The sequence below is a fragment of the Martes martes genome, assembly GCF_963455335.1.
Source record: "Martes martes genome assembly, chromosome: 2".
Lineage (NCBI taxonomy): Eukaryota > Metazoa > Chordata > Mammalia > Carnivora > Mustelidae > Martes > Martes martes.
Window position 1 is genome coordinate 173,679,877 of NC_137889.1, and position 25,121 is coordinate 173,704,997.

Consider the following 25,121-nt stretch of genomic DNA (forward strand, 5'->3'; position numbering starts at 1 on the left):
AATCATGACCCGAGTGGAAGGCAGAGGCTTTAACCCACTGAGCCACTCAGGCGCCCCTGCCTGCCTCTCTACATTCGCATCTTTTCAATCCACTTCCCCCAGTCACACCCCTATCCCAAACATGCACATACCTTCATTCTGGTCATACTCAGCTAGTTCCTTTGCTCTGTCCTGTTGCTTCACCAGCTTTCTGTTGCTGTATCTGGAAATCTCGCCTCTGTTTAGCCAACTTCTCCTTGTTCTTCAAAATTTAGGGCCAGAATTACTTTTTCAAAGAAACCTTCCTAGACTTTCTGATTTAGGTCCCCTCCTCTGTGCTCTCTGAGATTAACTTGGCCTCCGCATATTACATTGAGCATATTACACAAGCTCTGTGCTGTGCTATTGATTTACTTGTCTGTCTTCCCCACAATCTGTGTCATATTCATTCTTGTTATCCTCCATGCCAAATATGGGGCCTTTCGCATAGTAGGTCTCATCAAGTGCATGTTGGGAGAATTAATTTTTAAAAAATGATTTATTTATTAGAGAGCGAGAGCGCGCAAGCGCACGCAAGAGCAGGACCAAGGGAGGGGTAGAGGCAGAGGAAGAAGCAAGCTGCCCGCTGGCCTGGGAGCCCCAGGCGGAGCTCCATCACAGCACCCTGGGATCATGACCTGAGCCCAAGGCAGCCGCTTAAGAAACTGAGCCACCCAGGTGCCCCGGAAGACTTAATTTTGTAAGTAGAACCACAGGGCTTAGTGAGCCCCTGGAGGAAAACAGCAAAGAAAACATTTCTGAGGCTTAAGAATCAGACGTTTTGCGGCTTGGACCTTGACGGGGAGGACCACCTGCGAGCTGGAATGGACGGAAAAATTGCTCTGCCAGCCTCTCTTCTCAGCTTACACAGCCAATCAGAGAGCCGGACAGGTGAAACTGAAACAAGAAAAACTACAGTTCCCGTCATACCTCAAGAAACCGCTCTCGGTTTCTTCTCTTCGTCGCCGCCTCTTCCCTACGGAAGTGAAAGGAGCACTTCCGGGTTTGGCAATAACCTGCGCTTGGCGGCGGCGTTAGTTCGGCCCTGTTGGGTCTTGCTCAGAAGCTCCGCCTCCCGGTTTTTCTAGAAATCCGGCTTTGCTCTTGGTGGTGTCGTACAGGTATTTCCCCGCCACTTCGGGTGCTCTCGAGGCAGTGCTCTCCGGAGCGGTCGAGACTTTCCTGTTGAGGTTCAGAGTTCCCGTAGGGCGCGGCGGGCTTGTGGCACGGGACAAGGAAACCGGTTACCGGAATCGCGGCTCCGTACTGACATCCCCTTTTTTCCCTTCCCGATTTCAGCGTCCCAGACGCGGGTGTGGGTCTCCCATGGCGGATACGGCCCCGAACGGCCCCCAAGGGGCGGGCGCAGTGGTAAGTGAGCGAGCAGGGTCTTCTCTTTTGGTTTACTGGAGTTGGGAGGGAACGGGAGGTGTCGGCAGGACTGTTCTGAGACGTTCCACCTCAGTGCTACAAGGGACTGGGATTAGTGATTGAGGTGGGGGTAGCGTAGCGAGGAGAGATCTTGAGCAGAGATGTAGAGGAAGCTACAAGTTTTCTGTTTCTTAAGCCACTGTGGGCCGGGCTGGAGCGGGTGGCTCTTAGCCGTATGCCAGGGAAATCGGGCCTTCTTACCACCCCTCCCCCCCACGCCAGTTTCTAATTGTCTTAGGTTCCAAGGTTGAAGATGCCAGCTGAGGTGGTGCCGCGACACAGGCCTCATTCCGCACACGCGTGCTAGCGGAGAACGTCTCTGCCCGTTTTATGGCATTATATGGAAATTACGCAGTGGGGGAAGCGCAGTCTTTTGTTTTTTGTTTTGTGTTTGGTTTTTGTTTTTGTTTCTGTTTTTCTTTTCGTCATTTTGTCCTTCTTTGCGAAGAGAGATAATAGGTTTTTGTAAATATTTTATTCTTTTTTAAAAAAAATATTTGAGAGAGAGGCAGAGATAGTGACAGAGAGCGCTAGCGGGAGGAGAGGGGGAAGCAGGCTCCCCGCTTATCAGGGAATCCGATGTGGGGCTCCATCCCAGGACCCTAAGATCATGACCTGAGCCGAAGGCAGCCGCTTAACCGACTGAGCCACCCAGGCGCCCCTAAATATTTTATTCTTAACGTGCAGATCTGCTTGCTAGTAAGTTGTACCTAAAGCATTGTTGCTAATTTTAAACATTATGAATATATGTTTTTTCCCCCTTTAAACATTTTTTCCACTTGAAACATTTTACAGCATTTCCATTTATAGACACAGTTTTCTTTTTCATTTTGTTGAACCCTTTGAGAATTATTTGCATACACAATGATGGCTAATTCATAAATACTTAAGTATTCTTCAATACCACAATGCAGTCATCGCTGCAATTTTTGCAGTTAAATTTCACTGATACATGTTATTATCTGATTTATAATCCATATTCCGATTTCCTCTATTGCCTGTTAAAGCTGCTTCCTCCTTATCCAGGATTTAGTCCAAGCATGCATTTTGCTTTTACTGGCATTAAGTCTCTTTAGTCTAGAATAGTTCCTTTTGCCTTCTTTGTACCATTTTTGACTCTCAAGAGTTCAGACTTGTTTTGCTTCTCAAACTGAAGTTGCTTGTTTTCTTTCCCTTCATAACTAGATTCAAGTTGAAGATTTTGGTAGGAATATTACATAAGTGATATTTGGTCATTTCCCGTGCATTATATATATTTCAGGAAAATTTTATGTTAATTTATGTCATCATTGGAGACAAGTTTGATTATTTGGTTTAGGTGGTATCCAGCAGATTCTCCACTGTAAAGATAACTTTCTGTGGCAAGATGCTTTGAGACTGTGTGAATAGTTTTCACCTCAGTAGGTTTTCACCCAACGTTTCATTGATGGTTTTTTTTGCCCAAACTATTATAACGTGGATGGATTGTTGACTCTTAAAGTGTAAACCAGGGGTGCCTGGGTGGCTTACTCTTTAATTGTCCGCCTTAGGCTCAGGTCATGATCCCAGGGTCCTGGGATTAAATTCTTGCATTGGGCTCCCCTGCTCAGCAGGAGGCCTGCTTCTCCCTCTCCCACTCCCCCTGCTTCTGTTCCCTGTCTCGCTGTGTCTCTCTCTGTCAAAAAAATAAAAAAAATTTTTTTAAATAAAAAAGAATAAACCAATATACTTTTTTAAACCTTTTTTATTGTGTACTAAAATGCAGATACATAAAGGTGTAGAAAATAAAATGAACAGATAAGTGATTTATTACAAAATAACCACCCAAAACCAAATAGATTTCATTTTATTTTATTTTTAAAAATATTTATTTTTATAAAGAGTGATTTGTTTAGAGAGGGAGAGCACATGTGCAGTGGGAGGGGGAGAGGGAGAGAAACTTAAGCAGACTCTGTGCTGAAATCAGAGCCCAGCTTTAGGCTTGAGCCTGAGATCATGACCTGAGTGGAAACTGAGAGTCGGAGGCTTAACCCACTGCGCCACGCAGGCACCCAAAAAGATTTATTTTTAAATTTTTAAAAAGATTTTATTTATTTATTTGAGAGAGAACAAGCAGAAGCAGGGGGGATGGCAAGTAGGGGAGAAGCGGGCTCTGTGAGCAAGGAGGTGGACATGGGGCCCTATCCCAGGACCTTGGGACCATGACATGAGCTGAAGGCAGCTGCTTAACTGACTGAGCCACCCAGGTGCCCCAAACATTTTATTTTTAAGCAATCTTTAACCCAGTGTGGGGCTTGAATACGCAACCGCGAGATCAGGAGTTGCATGCTCCATTGACTGAGCCAGCCGGATGCCCCTAAGCTTAAATTTCAAAGAACATGTTCTAAAATTTCAGACTGTAGTGTAAAGTCTGAATTTTCTAGAGAACCTGAGTACTGTAAGCTAGATTCATTCTTCCACTTGACTGTGGGTGATCATTTAAATTTAGAGAAGTCACAGTATAGTAGGTTTGGATACAATAAACTAGGCATATTTCCAAAATTACCTGCATATTGTTAAAAAGACATGCAGTGAAACATCTTTGGATTTTAAAATGTACTTGGATTTTTCCAAAAGGTTTATATATCTTTTATTATTATTATTATTATTATTATTAAAGATTTGAGACGGGGACAGAGCGTGAGTGGGGGAAGGGGTAGGGAGAGGGACAGGCAGACTCCCTGCTGAGCAGGGAGCCCTTGTGTGGGACCCTGTCCCAGGATCATGACCTAAACTGAAGGCAGACACTTAACCAACTGAGCCACCCAGCCACCTGGTTTTTGTATCTTTCAAAAGATAATTAAGTTAAATTGCTTAGAGTAGTGTTTTAGACTCCGTGTTAAGATTCATTAGTGAGTTTTGAAATCCCTTTAGTGAAAACACTATTTCTAAACATTAAATAGAGTACAAAGCACCAAAATCCATTACACATTGGGAAGATACTGTTTTGTGAAACTTCTTTGTAGAAGTTTATATATCCATGTGTGGTTGTATTGGACTTTGATGTAAAAATTATTAACGTAGATTCTATCAGAAAACATAAAAGCCACTTTAGGATTTGAATACAAGATACATTTTGAAGAGAAAACAGATTTTAAGTGATTCTGTTAGTGTTAATAGCTCCATCCTTGGCAAACACAGCAAGAGCAAAGATAGAAAACATGGAGAGTCAAGTGGGTTATGGGAGTTTAATTTAGGACCACTGAAATAGGGTAAGATGTATGGGGTAGCTTCCAAGAGGATGAAGAAAGTCATAAAATTGAAGAGGCAGGGACTGTTTAACATTTGACAGCTATATTTTGAACCCTTAGAGTATGTCGGGCCCTTGTGTTTATGTAATCAAATTATTATGAGTTAGGTAGTGAATGAGTGTTCCCATGGTTTTATGTTTCTCCTTTGTAAGGTTTATTTAATCCGAATTGGCTTTGTGTGATGCCTTTTTACTCGGCTCTGAAACCTGTCTATTTGAATTTGAGATTTCTAAGAATAGACATTATGGTTCTCTTGAGAGCAATTAGTCCTTATTTAACGTTCTTTTAAAATAGATGAAGCCAGTATTACAACTGTTGAAGGAATACAGACAATTGTAGTTAAATTTCTGTTCCAATGATTTCTTTCTTCTTAGGCTTTATTTTTTTAAATATCAGCTGGTATTTTTCTATTTACATGTTTCTCCTGCTTTCTGAATCAGAACTATCGGGTGTTCAGAGGTGTCGCTGAGCGGATAGGTGAAACAGTTGCCTTAGGAGTTTTCACAATTTAATGATCTTAAGTAATCTCTGCAGGGTTGTTAAAACATTTTGAATAGGAAGAAGACTATGTGATCTTCACCCTTGGAAAGATAATTTGCAGGCTTAGTTACTACAGTATTTTTCTTTTTAAATTTAGCAATTCATGATGGCCAACAAACTGGACACGGCAATGTGGCTTTCTCGCTTGTTCACAGTTTACTGCTCTGCTCTGTTTGTCCTGCCTGTTCTTGGGTATGTATTACACAGATTTTCTGCCTTTGATACTCAGTTGTTTGGTGGGTTTTTCCGGACTGCCTTTATGTGCCGGGCTTGTTAAATTGCAAGAGGTTCTGGGGCAGATCAAACACAGGTCTCATGCTTTAGGTGCTAATAACTCAGTAATAGCGCCAACTGGAGGGATGTCTTAGGTCCTGTGCTTTGTGAAAGCACATATTTTTTTCATTTTTGATTTTTGCACTTAAAGAAGATGACTGCTTTATAAAATTCAGTTGGGCAGATTTATGAAGGGATGCTTCTAAGAAGGTATAATAGGTCACGTAGTTCTTTTCTATTGACAAGTAAGAGATTTAGGGGTTGTGCAATTATGATGCAATCCACAAAGGAGGAAGAGACCTGCTAGTTGTTATGTCTCATGATAACCTCTCCTCTGGTAATTTGCAGGTTGCATGAAGCTGCAAGCTTTTATCAGCGGGCTTTACTGGCAAATGCTCTTACCAGTGCTCTGAGGCTGCACCAAAGATTACCACATTTCCAGTTAAGCAGAGCATTCCTCGCCCAGGCTTTACTAGAAGACAGCTGCCACTACCTGCTGTACTCACTCATCTTTGTCAATTCCTACCCTGTTACAAGTATCCTTTTTGTGCCTTTTTGACAAGAAGTCACCTACCAAGTGTATAGGAGATCTTTTCTGATTATTTTTGGCAATAGGAGGGGTTCAGCGATGAGGGCTTCCGTGAACCTAGGTTGGTTGGTTTGTTGACACTTAATTTGAATGAAGATACATTCAGTGTAAGAGTTTCTGACTCTGACATGTGAAATCTCAATTTGAAGAGCAGATTGGGAATTTTAAATTTTGTATCTTTGTTCTTGCCTCTCGTAAGCTTCTCTATTAGCAATGGGTATTTCAAACTTCAGATTCAAAGCACAGGACTATGGAGGGCTTATTTTAGTATTTACACTTTTTTTTTTTCATTTAATTCACATCTTTGGGAAATTGTCCGTATGTCTTGCTTTAAAAAAAGAGAAATCCTCAGCTCTTTCAACTCCTAGTGAACTAGAAACAAATGGAAATTCAAGAAATAACTTATTTAAGCAGAAAACTGGATAATAAATACAATAAAAATTTAGTATTTACTGTGGATAGAGTAGAAAATAAGGATACGTATAATCTTTGGAGCTAATGAGAATGAAATAACTCATTTGGAATTGTATGTTTACACATTTCGAAAGTGTGTTGGGTGAGAATAGGTTTACTCAAAAGGCTGGGGAGGATTGGAAAGGAGTGCTGCAGTTTAATATGTTCGGGAAGATCTAGATTAAACAGTTTTAAGTGGGTTTCTTTACTACAAAACTTTTGATGTGCTAATGTGCATTGTGAGGCAAAGAGTGACTGGAGTTTCTCAATCATTTTTAATAGTCTGTCCCCACTATGGTTCCTCTGTCCCTCCAGAAAGTATTTTGTGCTTTAAATGCTGCTCTTAAGAGTTTTTAAATGTTTGATATATTCTGATAAATTCATAAGCTATACATGTGTCTACATAACTATACCTAATGGAAAACACAATAAAATCTGTCTCCAGGGCTAAATATTACCTATTTAGATAATACTTTCTATGACTGTGAAGTACCAAATTTTAAATAGATTTTTAAAAAGTCTTAAGGAAAAGAGAGTAGGTAACTGAAATATTTTGAGTACCTCTTTTGTCAGTGCATATGAACTTGGCATACTTAATCCTTGCAGCACTGAAAAAAATCATAGTGAGCATCATATATATATATGTATATATATATATATGTCTATATTTTAAGATTTTATTTTTTAGAGCACTGGTGGAGGTAGAGAGGGAGGGGGAGAAACAGACTTCCCACTAAGCAGGGAGCCAGATGTGGGGCTCCTTGATCCCAGGACCCTGAGATCATGACCTGAGCAGAAGGCAAAGGCTTAACTGACTGAGCAGACCCAGATGTCCCGAGCATCATATTGATAAGGACACTGAGGCTCAAGGGGTTTCAAATAACTTGCCTGACATCACACTGGCAAGTACATAGTAATGCTGACAAGGTCTTTCTGACTTAAAAGGTCTACCTAATTTACAGTTAATGTATGTGTAACACTTTTTTTTTTTTTTTAAGATTTTATTTTTTTGACAGAGGGAGAGATCACAAAGAGGCAGAGAGGCAGACAGAGAGAGAGGGAAGCAGGCTCCCCTCTGAGCAGAGAGTTGGACACGGGACTCGATCCCAGGACCTTGAGACCATGACCTGAGCCAAAGGCAGAGGCTTAACCCACTGAGCCACCGAGGCGTCCCTGTGTAACACTTTTATATAGTTTTGAAACCTTTCTGTCTGTGCCTGGACAAAGGCAGTCTACACAGCAGGTGGTCACTAAGTTTTGTTGAGTGAATCATGAGTTGATGCCCAATGAGGCTCATGACCGGTTAAGACCACGTCTCTGTCTTTTCTCTGCAATTGGTTATTTACTAGCCCGTCTCTTTGGGAGTGTTGAAGAGTAAGGATTTTGTGTTCCTTTAATTCTTACATTAGAGGTTGGGGAGTGGTGAGCAATAGGAAGAGCCTAAACTAGTAACTGGCAAGAAATACTAATTTGATTCTTAAAGTAGTTGAGTATTAGGTTAGTGAGTAAAGGTGAGCCCCAAGTCATATTACAAAGTTGTGTTCTGATTTTTGGTCTTAAAAAGGTGATGCTGTCCTTGCTCTAATGATGATGGGTACTTAGAGCTTAACTTTGTAGATTTTTCACCCTTTACATTTTCTAGATAGTTTAAAAGTGACAATGAAAGCTAAGATTATGAATCTCTCTCTCTTTTTAAAAAAGATTTTATTTATTTATTTGACAGAGATCATAAGTAGGCAGAGAGAGAGGGGGAGGCAGGCTCCCCACTGAGCAGAGAGCCTGATGCGGGGCTCGATGCGGGGCTCGATCCCAGGACCCTGAGCTCATGACCTGAGCCGAAGGCAGAGGCTTAACCCACTGAGCCACCCAAGTGCCCCAAGATTATGAATCTTCTATCAAGGATTTGTGAACTATAGAATATTAGTGGTAAAAAACTCATTCGAAATCTGTAGCTTTTTTGGGTAATATTTATTTGAGAGAGAGCACACTAGCAGGATTGGGGGGCTGGAAGAGGGAGAGAGAAATCTCCAGCAGACTCCCTGCTGAGCTTGGAGGCCTGCTTAGAACAGAGGCAGAGCTGAGCACAGAGACAGACCCGGGTAGGGGCTCCATCCCATGACCCAAAATCATGACTTGAGCTGAAATCAAGACTTGGATGCTTAACTCACTGAGCTACCCAGCCACTCCCCCTGCCCCGCCCTTTTTAAACATTTTTTTCTTTGAGAGCAAGAGGGAAATGAAAGGGAGAGAGGGAGAGAAATCTGTAGCTTTGATGAAACTTAGCCTAGGAAATGAAGTTAGTGTCAGAGCCGTGATTAGAACCCAGATATCTTGAATGTCCTTTCAGGGTTCTGTTTTCATTACCTGCATTGCTTCTACTGAATCAAGGCTTCAAGTTAGGATATGTGTTAAGGTTTAAATTTAACTATTTAAGAAGCAACAGAATTTTACAGTGGCCTTGGAGAGGAGAGCCTTGTAGCTTTCATCAGTTTCAGAGGGGTCTGTGGTTGATTAAAAAATGTGAAACTATATATACATGGTCTCCACTGAGGAAATTAGCATTTTACTTAATTCTTATTAGTGTCAGGGAAGAATTGGTCAAGATATCAACTCGGAGAACTATATTAGAGAGGTAGGATTTTTCTAATCCTTGGGTATAATAGGTCATTGTCTTGCTTGCTAGTTGGAATTAGGCATTTTTGGATCCTAATGATTTATGGTGGTAATGGATTTGGAATTCCTTGTGTTACAATAATCACCATTTCCCATCACACCTAAGCTTTCATTTAGTGTAGAAAAATATAATGGTTCATTTCTTAGAAACTGCGTGTACTTTTTTTTTTTCCCCCAAATGAGGGTAATGTAAACATTTTTTGATTTTTTTTTTTTTTTTTTTAATAAGTAAACTCTACACCCAACATCAGGCTTGCACTTATAACCTTGAGATCAGGTCGCATGCTCTGTTGACTGAGCTATCCAGGCACCCCAGAGACTGCAAAAACTTTTTTTTTAAGATTTTATTTATTTATTTGACAGAGATCACAAGTAGGCAGAGAGAGAGAGAGGGAAGCAGGCTCCCCGCTGAGCGGAGAGCCCAATGCGGGGCTCGATCCCAGGACTCTGAGATCACGACCTGAGCCGAAGGCAGAGGCTTTAACCCACTGGGCCACCCAGGTGCCCCTGCAAATACTTTTAGGACATGTATTTTTGCCATTCATAATGAACTAACAGTTTATATCATTTTATGAAAATACTTGACAATTTTTGTTGTTCTTATTATCAGCCTGGCAGAAATTGGGGTAAATAGGGTCTTTTGAGCAATTTTCGTTTTTCAAAAAGCTGAATGAGAATTGCATATTTATCCATGACATAAAGCCAAACAGTTGAACTCAAATCGTGTCTGTAATTAAACTGGTGAGACACTCAATTAACTGTACTACACAAACCCAAATACACACACACACACACACACACACGCTTTTTATTTGTACAGATTGAGAACACATGAACTGTACAAGCAAGGTAGGTACAGTATCTTGAAGTAATGGGGATCTTGTAAGAAAGAAATAAAGATCTTTAGTTGAGGAAAATTGGGGAAGTACTATTTAAAAGTTTTTTTAAATTTTTTAAATTTTTTTTACATAAACTCAACTTCCAGTGTGGGGCTTGACCTTATCACCTCAAGATCCAGTACCACCCCAAGATGGAGTCCTGTGCTCTACTGACTATGCCAGCCGGGGCACCCCTGAGGAAGTACTTTTTAAACCATTACCCCAGACTCTTTACTGAGCAGTTTTGATGAGGAAAGCAGGACCAAAGACCACTTTATATTTGAAGGCGAAATTATTCAGGCCGGGATGGCCATTTTGGGGTTAAAAGTGGTAATATTTTGAGGGGGCCTGAATTTTGATAGAATTCAGGAAATGTTCATAATATTTTATTATCTCATAGAAAAGAAAAAAAACTTCACTGTTTTCTTAATTAAACTGAGCTTTAGAAAATGAAATTGTTTACAGGTAGAAAAAAAAAACTTCATTTGGCTCCAAAGTAAAACAACAGAAGCCATCACTGAAGTCCTTTTAGCAGATACTGGTTCAGGTCGATATTGGGCATGAACATAGCCTGTTTTATAAAGCACCTGATAAATGTTAAATATTTTCCTTAATTGTTTTCTCCAGTGAGTATTTTCCCAGTCTTGTTATTTTCTTTGCTTCATGCTGCCACATACACGAAAAAGGTCCTTGATGTAAGTAGAGCTCTGCTGTTTTTTTGACTCCTGCGTTGCAGATTGTTGACATGAATTTGAGTTCTAAGACATTTTGTTATTTGTCAGGAACGTTTCCTTCAATCCCTGCAAACTTGTTGTAAATTATTAGTCATTTGAAAGTCTTAAGTTTGAAATTTTTTATTTAAGTTTCACAAAATACACTTTATAGGTGAAGGATTATATTGTAGAATACACCCCAGTCCCCAGAGAATTTCTGAAATTTGAAATAGCTCTGTTTTTTTAAAAAAATCATTTAGGTTTGGCAAGTTGTCAGAGATCTCTTGTTCTGTCATTGCTTAATTTTAACATACCAGGTAAGTAGAGTGTACTGAATTTCTTTTACTTTAGTGTTCAGAACTGCTGCTTTCCGAAAATACTTTCTTATTCCTAGGTTGGAACAGGAAGCCTCATTAAGTGTGCCAGGCAGATTGACTGCATATGCACTGACAGTTGAATTAAAATATCCAAATGTTTGACTTGTGTTGGCCTGTTTCTTTATTCATATAGTTCTTTGGTCACAGCAGTAATTGGATACTGTCATTTATTTAGCTAAGGACTCACAAATATCTTAACTGTATTACTAGGTATTTTGTTATGGTAAGATTGAAATAATCACGATTTTTTTGTGAAATAATCTTGTCTTTTTTTTAAAAAAAAGCATGGAAATGACTTACTAAAGTTGTCTTATTTTTCAAATACACAAAATCCAGCAAAGCAGGAAAATACACACTAACTTTTACATTATTTTGTAAACTTTTATATTACCATTTCCAAAATGTCTTTTAGTTGTATCACCTGTTGGATATGCTATTTGTCTAAAGAAAGAAGATATTTGAGTAATCAAAAGTGCTTCATTATTTCTGATACTGTTTTCTTATGTTTTAGGCGAAGGGTTCAAATAGTTTACCTCTGCTGAGATCTATCTTGGATAAATTAAGCGCTAATCAACAGAATATTCTGAAATTCATTGCTTGTAATGAAATATTCTTGATGCCTGCTACAGTTTTTATGCTTTTTAGGTAAGAATAAAAATACATTTGTTTTGGGAGGCAGATGACTAAGTGAATGTAATAAAGGTATTAACTCATTTCATCTTGCTTAAATTTGTTAGATACTGATTTGCAGAGCTGGATTGATTTTAGCAGCCATTTTTCATTGTATCGTAGAGAACCTGAGCTGTTATGGTAAACCTAGGAACTTGCTTATTTATCATTCCTTGTGATTTACCATTTACCATTTTGAAAATTTATTTTAGAATTGCTGCCTTTGAAAGAATCTTAGGAAGCCTCATTTAATGTATCTGCCATTATTTAGATGATTTTTCTTTCAGAAAAATTACGGTCTGATATTAATAGCTGCCTATTAGCACCTCCGTGTTTTGTTTGTATCTCTCTTTTTTTTTTTAAGATTTTATTTGAGAGAAAGACATAACAAGAGAGAGAACTAGAGGGGAGGGGAGCACGAGCTGGGAGGAGAGGGAGAAGCAGGCTCCTTGCTGAGCAGGGAGCCTGACTTGGGACTCAATCCCAGGACCCTGGGATCCTGACCTGAGCCGAAGGTAGATGCTTAACCAACTGAGCCACCGAGGCGTCCCTTGATTGTTCTTAATTATAGAAGTAAGGCATGAATAAAAGAAAGCTTTCCTGTTAGAAATTAAAACATCATTGGGGCGCCTGGGTGGCTCAGTGGGTTAAAGCCTCTGCCTTCGGCTCGGGTCATGATCCCAGGATCCTGGGATCAAGCCCCGCATCGGGCTCTCTGCTCCGTGGAGAGCCTGCTTCCTCCTCTCTCTGCCTGCCTCTCTGCCTACTTGTGATCTCTTGTCAAATAAATAAAATCTTTAAAGAAAAAAAAAAAAAGAAATTAAAACATCAGGCTAGTATTGACCCTCCCCATCAAGATTCTTGCATTTAAGTTTTAAAACCTCATTTCTGGGGAGATGGGTGAGAGAATGGGTAAAAAAGATGATGGGGATTAAGGAGTGCGCTTGTGAGCACTGGGTGATTAAAATGAACACTTACCAGAAAAAAAGAAGAAAATGGAGGAGCATAAGCTTTGGTTACCAAGTCAAAAGTTCTTCTCTGTCTCTATTAATGTGTTTATCTTCTTTGTTGTGGAGAGAAAAAATTAGTAGCTTCAAAGCTAAATTGGAGGAAAATTCAGATCAGCAGGAGAAAAAATAAAACTACATTTCTGCCTGGATTATTGCTTTTTTAGTTTTTCCAATAAGAGGACATTACAGATAAAAGCTAAAATACCATTTGACTCTGAATTGTTGCAGTTCTGTCCTCTTCTCTTATGTCTTTGTGCATGTTGTACTTTAAAAATATTTATACAGATACATAGAAAATACATATTATGGGTGCAGGATTTTGGTTTTTTTTTTTTTTTTTTTTTTTTTTAGTTTTTTATTTTGCGTCAGAAGTGCCATAATCCATCATTTATCTGCATCTTGCTTTTTTCCACTCCTCCAGTATGTTTTCATGCCCTGTTCATGTTGATGGATACAATTCTTATTTGTTCCATTTAATGGCCATGTAGTGTTTGGTCGTATTCATATGCTGCATTTTATTACCTGTTCCATGTTGATGGGGAAACATGTGTTTCCAAAGTTTTGTTTTTCTAAATATTGATGGATGAACATCTTTTTACCTTTTTTTTTTTAATTTTTATTTATTTTAAATAGTCTCTACTCCCAATGTGGATCTCAAACCCTGAGATCAAGAGTTATATGCTGCTTTGACTGAGCCCTCTTTTTATCTTTCTGCTTATACTTTTGTGCCTGTTTTCTCTAACCTAGAACTGATTTTGCTGAGTCTAAGCTAAGTGCATTTTATACTTAATAGACCATGCTAGACTTTAAGATGTCTGTATTTGCAGTTTTCCATGATCTCATTAACTCGAAGAACTAATTTTTTATGAAATATTTCATTTTAGTGTACATTGCCTTAATGAGTGAGGTTTTTGCATGTCTGACTCTTTAGCAGTCTGTAAGCCGGTAACAGTTTTATAGGTTTCCTCATAAATGCATTCGTTCCATTCTTTTAAGTAATGTTTTCCTCTGGAAACTCCAGGATCACCACATGTTGCTCAGGCTGTAGGATCATAAGTTAGATAATATAATCTAAATAAAGTCTGGAGTGGCAGAGTGGAAAGACTTACTGGGCGTTAGGGACCTGGATTCTAGTTGATGTGATCATTAACTTAGCCTTTTGAGCATTGATTTTTTTTCATATTTAAAAGACTTAAAACTTAAACTGATTTTAATTTTCAAGATTATTGTAAAAAAGATGAGAATTTACCAGAGATATTTAAATAGAGGAATCACTTTGTTATTTTAAAAGACTAACATAAGATTATAAGGTTTTATTCAGTCCCTAGTAGGAAAAGCTGTTGACGATTTAATGTCACTCACATATAACACAAACTATAAAATTAAAAATAACTTGAAGTCGTTATTCCTTAGATGCTCCCTCCATGATAGAAAGACAGTCTAATATTAGAAGGCTTCATTAAGTTATATTTTTCTGAGTAATGCTTCAAGTTTTGTATTTAAAAATGAAGGTAAAGTCTGTGAGTTTATCTTATGTATACATGGACATGAGTGTAAAAAAAGATAAGAGGATGAGATCTTGTAGCTTTATTCATTAGTAGAGAGCTTGTTACATAATAGTAATGCTAAGGTGAACTGCTTGAAGCTAAAAAAAGTAAAAAAAGCATGAGGTAAATTTATGTGTTGTGATGGGGATAATCCTTAAGATAAAGAAAATTTAGAAATTTGTTAAAGGGCGCCTGGGTGGCTCAGTTGGCTAAGCAGCTGCCTTCGGCTCAGGTCATGATCCCAGGTCCCACAACGGGCTCCCTGCTCAGTGGAGTACCTGCTTCTCCCTTTCCCTCTGCCTGCTACTCTGCCTACTTGTGCTTTCTCTCTCTCTGTCAAATAAATAAATAAAATCTTTAAAAAATTTTTTTTTTTGTTAAGAACTGTGTAGGGTGTTCCCTTTTATATTTTGGGATGTTTGTATATTTAAGGGCATATGAATGGTTTTTTCTGCTTCAATTTCTTCATCTTTGAAATGGGAGTGATAATGCCACTTCCCTCTTGGAATTGTTAAATGGATTCAGTGTTCAATTGTTAAATGGATTCAGTGCATTGCAAAGTGAGCACTGTATCAGTGTCAGTCATTATATGCCCTCGTGCATGTGAATTTCTGGAAAGATTAATATTAGAGACTGAACTATAATTCTGAGAAGGAGCTAACTTGGATGACGGAAAATTTTTCATTGAATATTCCTTTCTGTATTTTCTTTATTTTTTTTTAAATTTTTAAAAAAATTTTATTTATTTATTTGACACACAGAGCACAATTAGGCAGAGAGGCAGGCAGAGAGAGAAGGGGAAGCAGGCTCCCTGCCGAGCAGAGAGCCTGATACGGGGCTTGATCAAGACCCTGAGACCATGACCTGAGCGGAAGGCTAGAGGCTTAATCCAGTGAGCCACCCAGGCGCCCCTGTATTTTCTTTAGTAGGTGTATTTTTCAATTTGAAGAGTTAAAGATTTGTCACAGGAGTTTTGGGGGAAAGTGGATGTAACGTTTAGTTTAGTGATTAGTTTGTAATCACAAACTTTTATTATGAAAGTAATATCACAGTTCAGAAGAAAAGGTAAAAATTAACTTTAAAAACCACATTAGCATCTTTAATGTATTTCTTCAAAAAGTTTTAATATACAATTATAATAATATGTATAGTTTTATACTCTGCATTCTTTAAGGTTGCTGTATGGTTTTCATAATCAAGATTTTATGTAGTTGCATATTAACTCTATCAAAAAAAGGTAATATACATAGCCTTGCTATTAACTATCCAAATAGTGATGCATTTAATTTGTAATTGCTAGTGAATGTCTTAATCCAGATAGTCTTTCCTAGGAAGAAATTCTTGACTTAGAATTTCATAAATATGTATATGGCTCTTAGGTATTAAAATTGTGTTTAACCAAGCAAAATAGTAGAATAAGCTATGTGAATTTACTAGGGAACCTGTGTGATTTTACTAGTTTTTTTTTTTTTTAAAGATTTTATTTATTTATTTGTCAGAGTGAGAGAGCGAGCACAGGCAGGCAGAATGGCAGGCAGAGGCAGAGGGAGAAGCAGGCTCCCTGCCGAGCAAGGAGCCCGATATGGGACTCGATCCTAGGATGCGCGGGGATCATGACCCGAGCCAAAGGCAGCCGCCCAACCAGCTGAGCCACCCAGGCGTCCCTGATTTTACTAGTTTTATTGTTTATATAAAATGAACTGGGGCGCCTTGGTGGCTCAGTGTTGGTTAAAGCCTCTGCCTTCGGCTCGAGTCATGATTCCGGGGTCCTGGGATCGAGTCCCGCATCGGACTCCCTGCTCTGCGGGGAGCCTGCTTTCCCCTCTCTCTCTCTCTGCCTGCCTCTCTGCCTACTTGTGATGTCTCTCTGTTAGATAAATAAATAAAATCTTAAAAAAAAAAATAAGGAAAATGAGCCACTTTTCATTTGCAATGTTATAAAGTTTCAAAATTTGATAATCAGTTATTAGTGGTAATTATGGAAGCATTTATACATTTTCTTCTTTTGAAAGATTTTATTTATTTGAGAGAGAGATGGGGGAGGGAGAAGGAGAGGGAGAGGGACAAGCAGACTTCCGGCTGAGCGGGGAGTGCAACGAGTTGGGACTAATCCCAGGACCCTGAGATCATGACATGAGCTGAAGTCAGAGGCTTAACCAACTGAGCCACCCGGGCACCTGTATACATTTTCATTGATTAGCATTTAAACTTTTAAAAAGTAATATATACATACATACATACATGTTTATAAAAATTTAAGCAATAACATTTTACTTGCTAGCAATCACATATATTCTTTTATTTCATTTTTTTTTTTTTAAGTAAGCTCTGTGTCCAACATGGGACTTGAACTTAAAAACTCCAAGATCAAGGGTTGCATACTCTACCAACTGAGCTAACCAGGTGCCACTCTTTTACTTCTTTTAAGAATAACTTTGATTCAGGGGTGCCTGGCTGGCTGTTAAGTGTCCAGCTCTTGATTTCTGCTCAGTTTATGATCTCAGAGCTGTGAAGTCCAAGCCCCATGTTGAGGTCTGCACTCAATAGGGAGTCTGTTTCTCTCTCTCTTGTCTCTCTCTGCCCCTTCCCTTGCTCACACTCTTGTTCTCTCTCTAAAGTAAATAAATAAATCTTAAAGCAAAAAGAGTAACTTTGATTAAGACTTGATAGGTATTACCATGACCATTTTTTATTTTATTTTATTTTACTTAGGGTGCACACACATGTACACCAAGCGAGCGGAGAGGGGCAGAGGGAGAGGGAGATAGAGAATCTTAAGCAGGTTCTATGTCCAGCACTGAGCTGGATACGGGGCTCATTCTCAGTGATCCTGAGTTCATGACCTGAGCCGAATTCATGAATTGGATGCTTAACAAACTGAGCATCCAGTCACCCCTACCATGACCATTTAATGAATGAAGACACACACAGGCTCCAGTTAAATTGCTTTAAGTTTTGAGAGTATACATATGAATTGATAATGTGTATTTCTTGCCCTTGATTTATTTCAGTGGCCAAGGAAGTTTGCTCCAGCCTTTTATATACTATAGATTTCTTACTCTTCGATATTCCTCTAGAAGAAATCCATATTGTCGGTAAGCTGGTGATTAGTTTAAATGTCTTATTTGTTGAGAGTATTGTGAAATGCAGTATTTATAACTTGTAAGAGTTGTCTAGCTTCTTTTATGTTAGAATTTAGAAGCAAGTGATATTTTTGTAAATTTAAGTTCCAGGCCTTAGTAGGATTGGTGAGGAGGTGGTTGTATTTCTTTTTAGAAACTGAGACCAGATTTACCTTGATCTCCACTAAAATAGTACACCAATAAAACAGCATTCAAGTTTAAGGAATGTAAAGATGTCTAAGACATTAGTCCCAAACTCAAGGCACTTTCCTAATTGAAGAAACAAAACCGTATGTCAAATAATAAGGAAGTAATAGTTGAGGATGCAGTGTTCACAAACGCATGTATGATGCTTTGTTATATTTGCTTTATCGTATCAATACTGTACCCCACAGGAAGGAGAGATCAGAAAACAAAAAGAGCCCATGAAAGTTTCACAAAGCAGAGATTTTAATTTGTTCAAGAAAGATTAAAGCCTTCGAGTAAGACAGAATAGGTGAAAGCATTTTAGGTAGGAAAATAGTAGGAACACAAGTTCAGAGCCAAGAGGTAACAAGCCGTATTTAAGGGGCATTGAATAGACCTGTTTGACTATACCAGGGATTCTGAATGGTAAGTGATTACACTTAAGACTAAAAATGTATATTGGAGCCAAATCATAAAGTTTCTTGAATTTCAGGATAAGAAGTTTGGAACTTATCTTTTAGATGTACGAGAATGATGGTTTGGACATGATCATATTCTTCTGGAAATCTTGTGCAGAATAGTTTGGAGTGGAAAAATGAGGAAGCAGTAATATTTTAATAAGTTACTATAATTTTCAGGAATGGAGGCTTCAGTGATAGAGTAAGTTACGCATGTGGATCTCAGAAGTTAGAGTAAAACTGAAAAGAATAGCTGTTTTTAATAGCTTCTTGGATATGTTACTGAGAATACTAATGTTAACACAGTTTTTGTTTGCAAATTTAAAATAAATTCATTGTGTAGTGGAATTCAGTCAGAAATCCAGTGAGTGTTTTAGCATGATCTTTATTTTCATGAGCAAAGTAAAAAGAACTGAAATCGAATGTTGGTCCATCATTTGCCAGTTTTATAGATTAAGGCAAGTTTTTAACTTTAGTCAAGTTACTTAAATTTTAATTTTTTCATTGGTAGAGGAGAAAAATCTCCTCCTGGGGATGAAATGAAGTAATAAAGTGCTTAGATTCTGTTGTGTTTTTAATACATAGTTTATTTTCCTTTTTCTGTGGTTCTAATTATCCTGGAGGAGCTTTTATGTTCTGTTAGACAATGTCTTTCTTACAGTACTTCCTAAAATAGAGCTAGCTTCAGACACAGGTTCTTAATGAGTCCCTAGTCAGAAATAAACTTTCGGTTTTACTTGATTCCATGAGTTTTTGCCCTTGTTTTTTATCTGGTTCATGTATTCATTTCAGACAATATCTTCTGGTCCCCTGCCCTAGTAATCCATTTTTCATCAGCAGCTTTGTTTTTCTCTGCTTCTTTATACCCTTTTTATCTCTAATCCCATTTTTCCCACTTGCCCATAAGTCAGATTAGCACACAGAAAAATTTAGAAGTGTCCAATGGGATAAAAAAGGAAGGATCCAGGTAATACAAATATGTGCTAATAAGCATTTTCAAAGATCTCCCATAAGCACACAAAACACATCAAAACAGTGGAAAGGAAATGGGAAATATTTGAGCTTATAAATATTGATAAATAGTCTATAAAACTACATTTTCTGTGCTACACTTTTTTGTTAGGGATTTTGCCAGTTTGTACCATTTTTACTTACAATATCCATTCCCATGTTAATGGTATCAGTCCTTTTTAGATGTCGAGGGTAGATTGTTCAGAGCTGCGCTGTCCAATATGGCAATGGACAGCCACATTTGATTTTTTTGTTTTTTTTTTTAAGTAGGCTCCATACCCATTGTGGAGCCCAACATGGGGCTTGAACTCACGACTCTTGAGATCAAGACCTGAGCTGAGATCAAGAGTCAGATGCTTAACTGATTGAGCCATCCATGTGCCCCACATTTGACCATTGAAATAAAAACTAAAATTCATAAACTTAAGGGGCATCTGGGTGGCTAAGATGGTTGAGCATCTGCCTTTGGCTTGGGTCGTGATCCAGGGCATGGGATTGAGCCCCATGTCAGTCTCCTGCTTGGTGGGGAGTCTGCTTCTCCCTCTTCCTCTGCTTCTCCCCCTACTAGTGCTCTCTCTGTGTCAAATGAATAAATAAAATAATATTTTTTAAAGATTTATTTATTTATTTATAGGTTTATTTATTTATTTATTTATTATTTATTTATTTGACAGAGATCACAAGTAGGCAGAGAGGCAGGCAGAGAGAGAGGAAGGGAAGCAGGCTCCCCGCTGAGCAGAGAGCCTGATGCGGAGCTCGATCCCAGGACCCTGAGATCATGACCTGAGCCAAAGGCAGAGGCTTTAACCCACTGAGCCACCCAGGCGCCCCTGAATAAATAAAATCTTTAGAAAAATAAAAAGTAGAATTTGAAAACTTTAAAACTCAGTTCCTGAGTCACATTAACCAGTCTCACGCACTCAGAAGCAATGTGTGGCTGATGGTCACCCTATTTGACAGCATATGGAGACACTTTGATCATCACTGACCGTTTATTGTCAGCGCTGCTCCAGCACTGTGACTTGGTCTAGATCATGCCAGGGACAGCCTTGAATGAAAGAACTAGCCCTGTGATTTTAGGCAAGCCATTGACCTTTTTAGGCCTCATCTGTAACCTGAGGGTTTTGCTTAGAGTGTTTTTACAGTGCCATCTAGTTTTATTCATTAGTCATTTATTCAGAAGACAGTGATTGTGTGTTGGTGAAGTCTGAGTTCTGGCACATGGGTGCCTGAAAGTGCATGTTGCTGGAGTTAAGGACGTATATAGGGAAGTTATGAAGATCGGTGCCTCAAAGGGAAGACGGACAAGATCATGAAAGGGTTTGGAATTTATTTCAAGATAGGAGGAGCATTTGGAGTTCATAAGGTGGAAGGGTTGAGAATATGATGACATCTGATTTAGAAGTATTCTGGAAAATGCATTACATCCTCAGCAAGAGGAAGAATGGACCACTTTGGAGACTACGAGAGTAGTTCAGAGCCTGAACTAATTCTGTGTAAAATGAAAGAGGTAAATTTGAAAGATTTAGCAGGTAGGAGCTTAGGGTTTGGGGAAGACTAAGATAAGGAAGCCCAACACAGGATACAGAAGGGTAGAACAGGAATTGTCTGATGCAGGATGAGTCAGCAGATAAAGTGAAAGCTCAAAAGTGAATAATGAAAATTACTTCTGGTAGTCTATCAAAATCTCTTGTAAATTACAGTTCATCCGGGGCGCCTGGGTGGCTCAGAGGGCTAAGCCTCTGCCTTTGGCTCAGGTCATGATCCCAGGGTCCTGGGATTGAGCCCCATGTCGGGCTCTCTGCTCAAAGGGGAGCCTGCTTCCTCCTCTCTCTCTGCCTGCTTCTCTGCCTACTTGTGATATCTGTCTGTCAAATAGATTAAAAAATCTTTAAAAAAATTACAGTTCAACCAACATACATGATTTTGTGTCTGTTAGCCTATACAATGTATGTGCGGTGTGTACAGTATGTAATAAAGAGTCCTTTGGAGGCAGCAAGCACAGTAAAAGTTCACAATGTGTTTCGGGCACAAATTTGCAACACAACTGGAATATAGGGGTCGTGGCAGAGAATGGGAGAGGAGATGAAGCAGAAAATTCGATTAAGACCAGATTCTGGAGGGCATTAGATGTTAAAGAGTTGGACTTTAAGTCTGAAGGTGGACAAGAACTGGTTTGATCAGTGGGATGATCCAACTGGGAAATGGCCTTTGTTGAGTAACTTCTGTGCTGTCTCACTTAAATTACTCTATAGCTGACTCCCATGAAGTACGTATGCCTATTTTGTAGATGAGGAAAGCTCTAAGAGGCATTATGTTTAAGGAAATAGTTTTTTTTTTTTAAAGGTTTATTTATTTATTTGCGATGGTGTGAGAGAGAGCATGAGAAGGGAGAGGTTCAGAGCGAGAAGCAGACTCCCCACTGAGCGGGGAGCCTGACCCAGCCTTTGCTTGACCAGCTGAGCTACCCAGGCTCCCTAAGGCAATAATTTAAGGAAAATAGTAGGTGGGAGTGCCCATAGTATATAGTTTTCACTCTGTTACTCTCTTTTTTAGAACTAGTTGAATATACCTAAGTTAAATGTGAAAATGATGTGACTCTACTATAAAGATACAAATCATCCTTTATCTCAGCCCTCGGAGATAACCATTTATTAGATGCTTTTGTTAAATGAACTCCCCCCCCCCACCTCCCCGCAGAAAACCACACAAATGTTGATTTTGAGAATTTTATTTTGTGTGTTTCCTACAGTTCATTCTAGTTATTCCTTTTACTTCAGATTCTTTACTGACTGTGGGAAATCCTTCCTCAGCATTTGTTTTGTATTCTTTTTCCTTTTGTGTCTGAACGAAAACTGTTTTATCTTGCAGGACCTTGTTTAATGAACTGAGGATTGTTGTCGAACACGTAATAATGAAACCTGCTTGCCCACTGTTTGTGAGAAGACTTTGTCTCCAGAGTATTGCTTTTATAAGCAGACTTGCACCAACAGTTGCGTAGTTTAACATCCAGCTAAGTTATATATAGTAGAAATAAGCATTTTTAGCAGTTGGTACTTCTGCTAAGGGTTGTTAATTCCAGGTGTAAAACTGACCTCAATCCAATTTACATAAACGCATCTCAATGGAAAATTTATCATTTTCCTGGCATGTTAAATCAAGCCTTTTAAAAAGTTCCCAAGAAAATTTTATTGTGCTGTGTTATTAATGGTTAAGGAAGTTTCTGTCCTGTGATCAATGTATCAAAAATTTTTTTAAATGCTGCTGTGCCTTTATCATGAAGTACATTTATTCCTCTTGTAAAAGTAGCTTTAAAATTTCTTTCAACCTAATTGGTACCCTAAATTTATATCTGGCATGATTCCATTATAGTAATAGTAACATATATGAATTCATCATATTTTGAGACAGTATTCTTTTGCCATTCAGTAATTTTGGTTGATGATTTTAAAAGAAACGTTTACCACTATATTTAATTTCAGATTGTTATTAAGTTCATGTTCTGCTGCTTTGTTAGGATTTGTTTTGGATATACCATTTTAAGAGGAATTCTGCATGCGTCTTGTATCTTAAGCTATGATCTTCCAAATTTTTATTTCCATAACTACTTAATGTGGCTTTGAATATTTTTTTAAAAGGCTGAACTGTAAGCGTGTTAGCCAACTGGGTCACTGTCTGGGGTCACTGCTGTTTCACATCAGAAAGCCTTAGTGGTTATACAGCTTTCCTTTTAGATACCCATCAACGAACCTTTCTCAAATAGGAAACCCTTTTACAAATGTGGACACATAGATGATTAGCGTTATTATAGTTTATAGAATTAGATTCTTGACTGCCAATTTTCTTGGTTCCTTAGGCTTGAATTTTCATAGACAGTTGCAGCAGTTCAGATGTCTTTTGAAAGGAATGTAACTGAAGATTGAGCATATGCCTCTGCTTGGGTCTGTTCTGAAATAATAATGAAGATTATCCTGTAGATTACATACTTGCCCATCAAATATGATTTAAAAGGTTAAATGGAAAGATTTATAGGTAAGATAATTGGTGGGGAATGGGGCTGGAAGATGAATTGTGGGGGATTGGTGTGTATTTTAATTTCTTAATGCATAGGTGAATTTGGGAGTCTTGGGTGTATTATGCAGCTGTGATTTGAGTTGTATAATATGTTAAATCCTGTTTGTTGAGCTGCCCTCAACTTCTTTATAAAGTTCATTCTGATCTTTATTACTGTTGCATGGTTGGGAATGTTTAAAACACTGCAAAAGTTTTAGTACACAGTGATGTAATGGTTTTTGTAACCAGTTTTCTTCTGTCTGCATGTAATTGGATTTCTCATACATTTATTAGAACTTGTCAGTAACATCTGTTTTCTTTTTGTTCAACTTTCCCACCTTTGGAAATGTGATGTCTACTTGATAGCTCAACTGTAGCGAACTGCTTTTGTATTTTTTTAATATTTATCTACTAAGTTAGAAAAGCAGCCTCATGCAATACAGTTGATTGGGGTGGGTGGGTGGGTGTGTGGCTAGCCTCATTATCACTATATATGTAATCTGATGGTTTTAAGAACTAATTTTCTAGAGCAATAAAGTGACTATAATATTAAGTAAACAGTATATTATTGATTCCTAATGATGTCTTTAAAAATTAAGTCTTGAATTATATCAGGAAATCTTGGCAGCTGAAGTCATATTTATTTTTAAGTTATGTGTTTTTTTGTTTTCTACAATTTTTAAAAATCTTGAGATAATTTTAGATTTATAGAACAGTTGCAAAAATAGAGTTCTTGTATACCTTTTACTCAGCTTCCCCTTATATTAACACCTTACATAACTATACAGCATTTATCAGAACTAAGAAATTAGCCTTAGAACAATACTATTAATTAAAGTATAGAACTTACTCAGATTTCACCATTTTTTCCATTAATTTTCTTCTTGTGAGCTGTTTTTACTGGTTGTCTTTTAATGACCTGTGAGTGTGCCTCTGTTCTGAGTTTTTCCTCTTTAGTTTGGGAATTACTGTTGGTCAAAAAGATTTCCCTAGAGGGAATAATTTCATGTTGGTTTTGATGAAAAGAATTTTAATATTAAAACTTAAAAATGTAGAATACCCTGTGCTTTAAAAGTTGAGGCTTTTTATCACATAACGGGATTATATTTCTCATTTGCTCCTGTTGGACTGTTCTTTAATGGAAGGTTTGATTTTTAAATAAAATACTCCTCAATTCATGAAAAAGTAAATTTTACAATTTGAGCGTTACTGATGTTTAGTTTGCATGAGCTTTTACCTAGGAATCCCATGATATGTGTATGTACAACCAGCTGATTTGACATCTGGAATTACAGTTTAATATGTACATCTATCAAATTAAAATTAAGGTAATACAGTTGCAGTATATGGAATGAATGAAGTAGAAGAAATTATAGCATAGCTGAACTTCATTTTACTTCCAAGTTTAAAAAAGCATCCAAAATACCTAATTCTTTATAGAAGTGCTATAATACTATTCTAGGACTTTTAGATATTAAACCCTCTGGGACAGGTGGAAACCTAACATAAAACCTATTTTTATTATAACAAGAATTCTGTATTCCTTTTGTATACCTGATTCCTTGTGAATATAAACTATTTAATATCAGTCCCAAACTGAAATTTCTTAAATAGTAATTTTGCTCCTGGAAGTAACAAGTACTTTAGGTATTTACAAACTTCCTTTGTAGGAAAAATCAAGGCATGCTGATATTAAACCAGAAGTTTTTATGAAAGACTTAGGAGGTCTCTTTAATAACTATGAATTGTAAAGCTGTTATAATACCTTTTCTTTCTAAAAATCAAGATCAAAAATTCTGATTAGGTTTGTAAGTTTAGGACATGAATATCATTCGATGTGGAAAGGAAGAT

General features: G+C 38.0%; 1 protein-coding gene across 2 annotated transcripts; it reads left to right on the plus strand.

Annotated features, from left to right (window-relative positions):
* The first annotated feature begins 1,013 nt into the window (after positions 1-1,013).
* Positions 1,014-23,821, plus strand: TMEM33 (transmembrane protein 33). 2 transcript variants are annotated; one of them, XM_080796029.1, is made up of 9 exons: positions 1,027-1,139; positions 1,318-1,389; positions 5,356-5,450; positions 5,880-6,067; positions 10,752-10,819; positions 11,726-11,859; positions 17,452-17,535; positions 22,089-22,209; positions 23,074-23,821. In XM_080796029.1, the coding sequence occupies exons 2-9, from the start codon at positions 1,345-1,347 to the stop codon at positions 23,077-23,079; spliced, it is 741 nt and encodes a 246-aa protein (XP_080652155.1). In that variant the 5' UTR covers positions 1,027-1,139; positions 1,318-1,344; the 3' UTR covers positions 23,080-23,821. The 2 variants fall into 2 exon arrangements, with proteins under 2 accessions (XP_080652154.1, XP_080652155.1); XM_080796028.1 differs by lacking the exon at positions 23,074-23,821 and having other exon boundaries at positions 1,014-1,139; positions 22,089-22,817.
* The last annotated feature ends 1,300 nt before the right edge of the window (positions 23,822-25,121 follow it).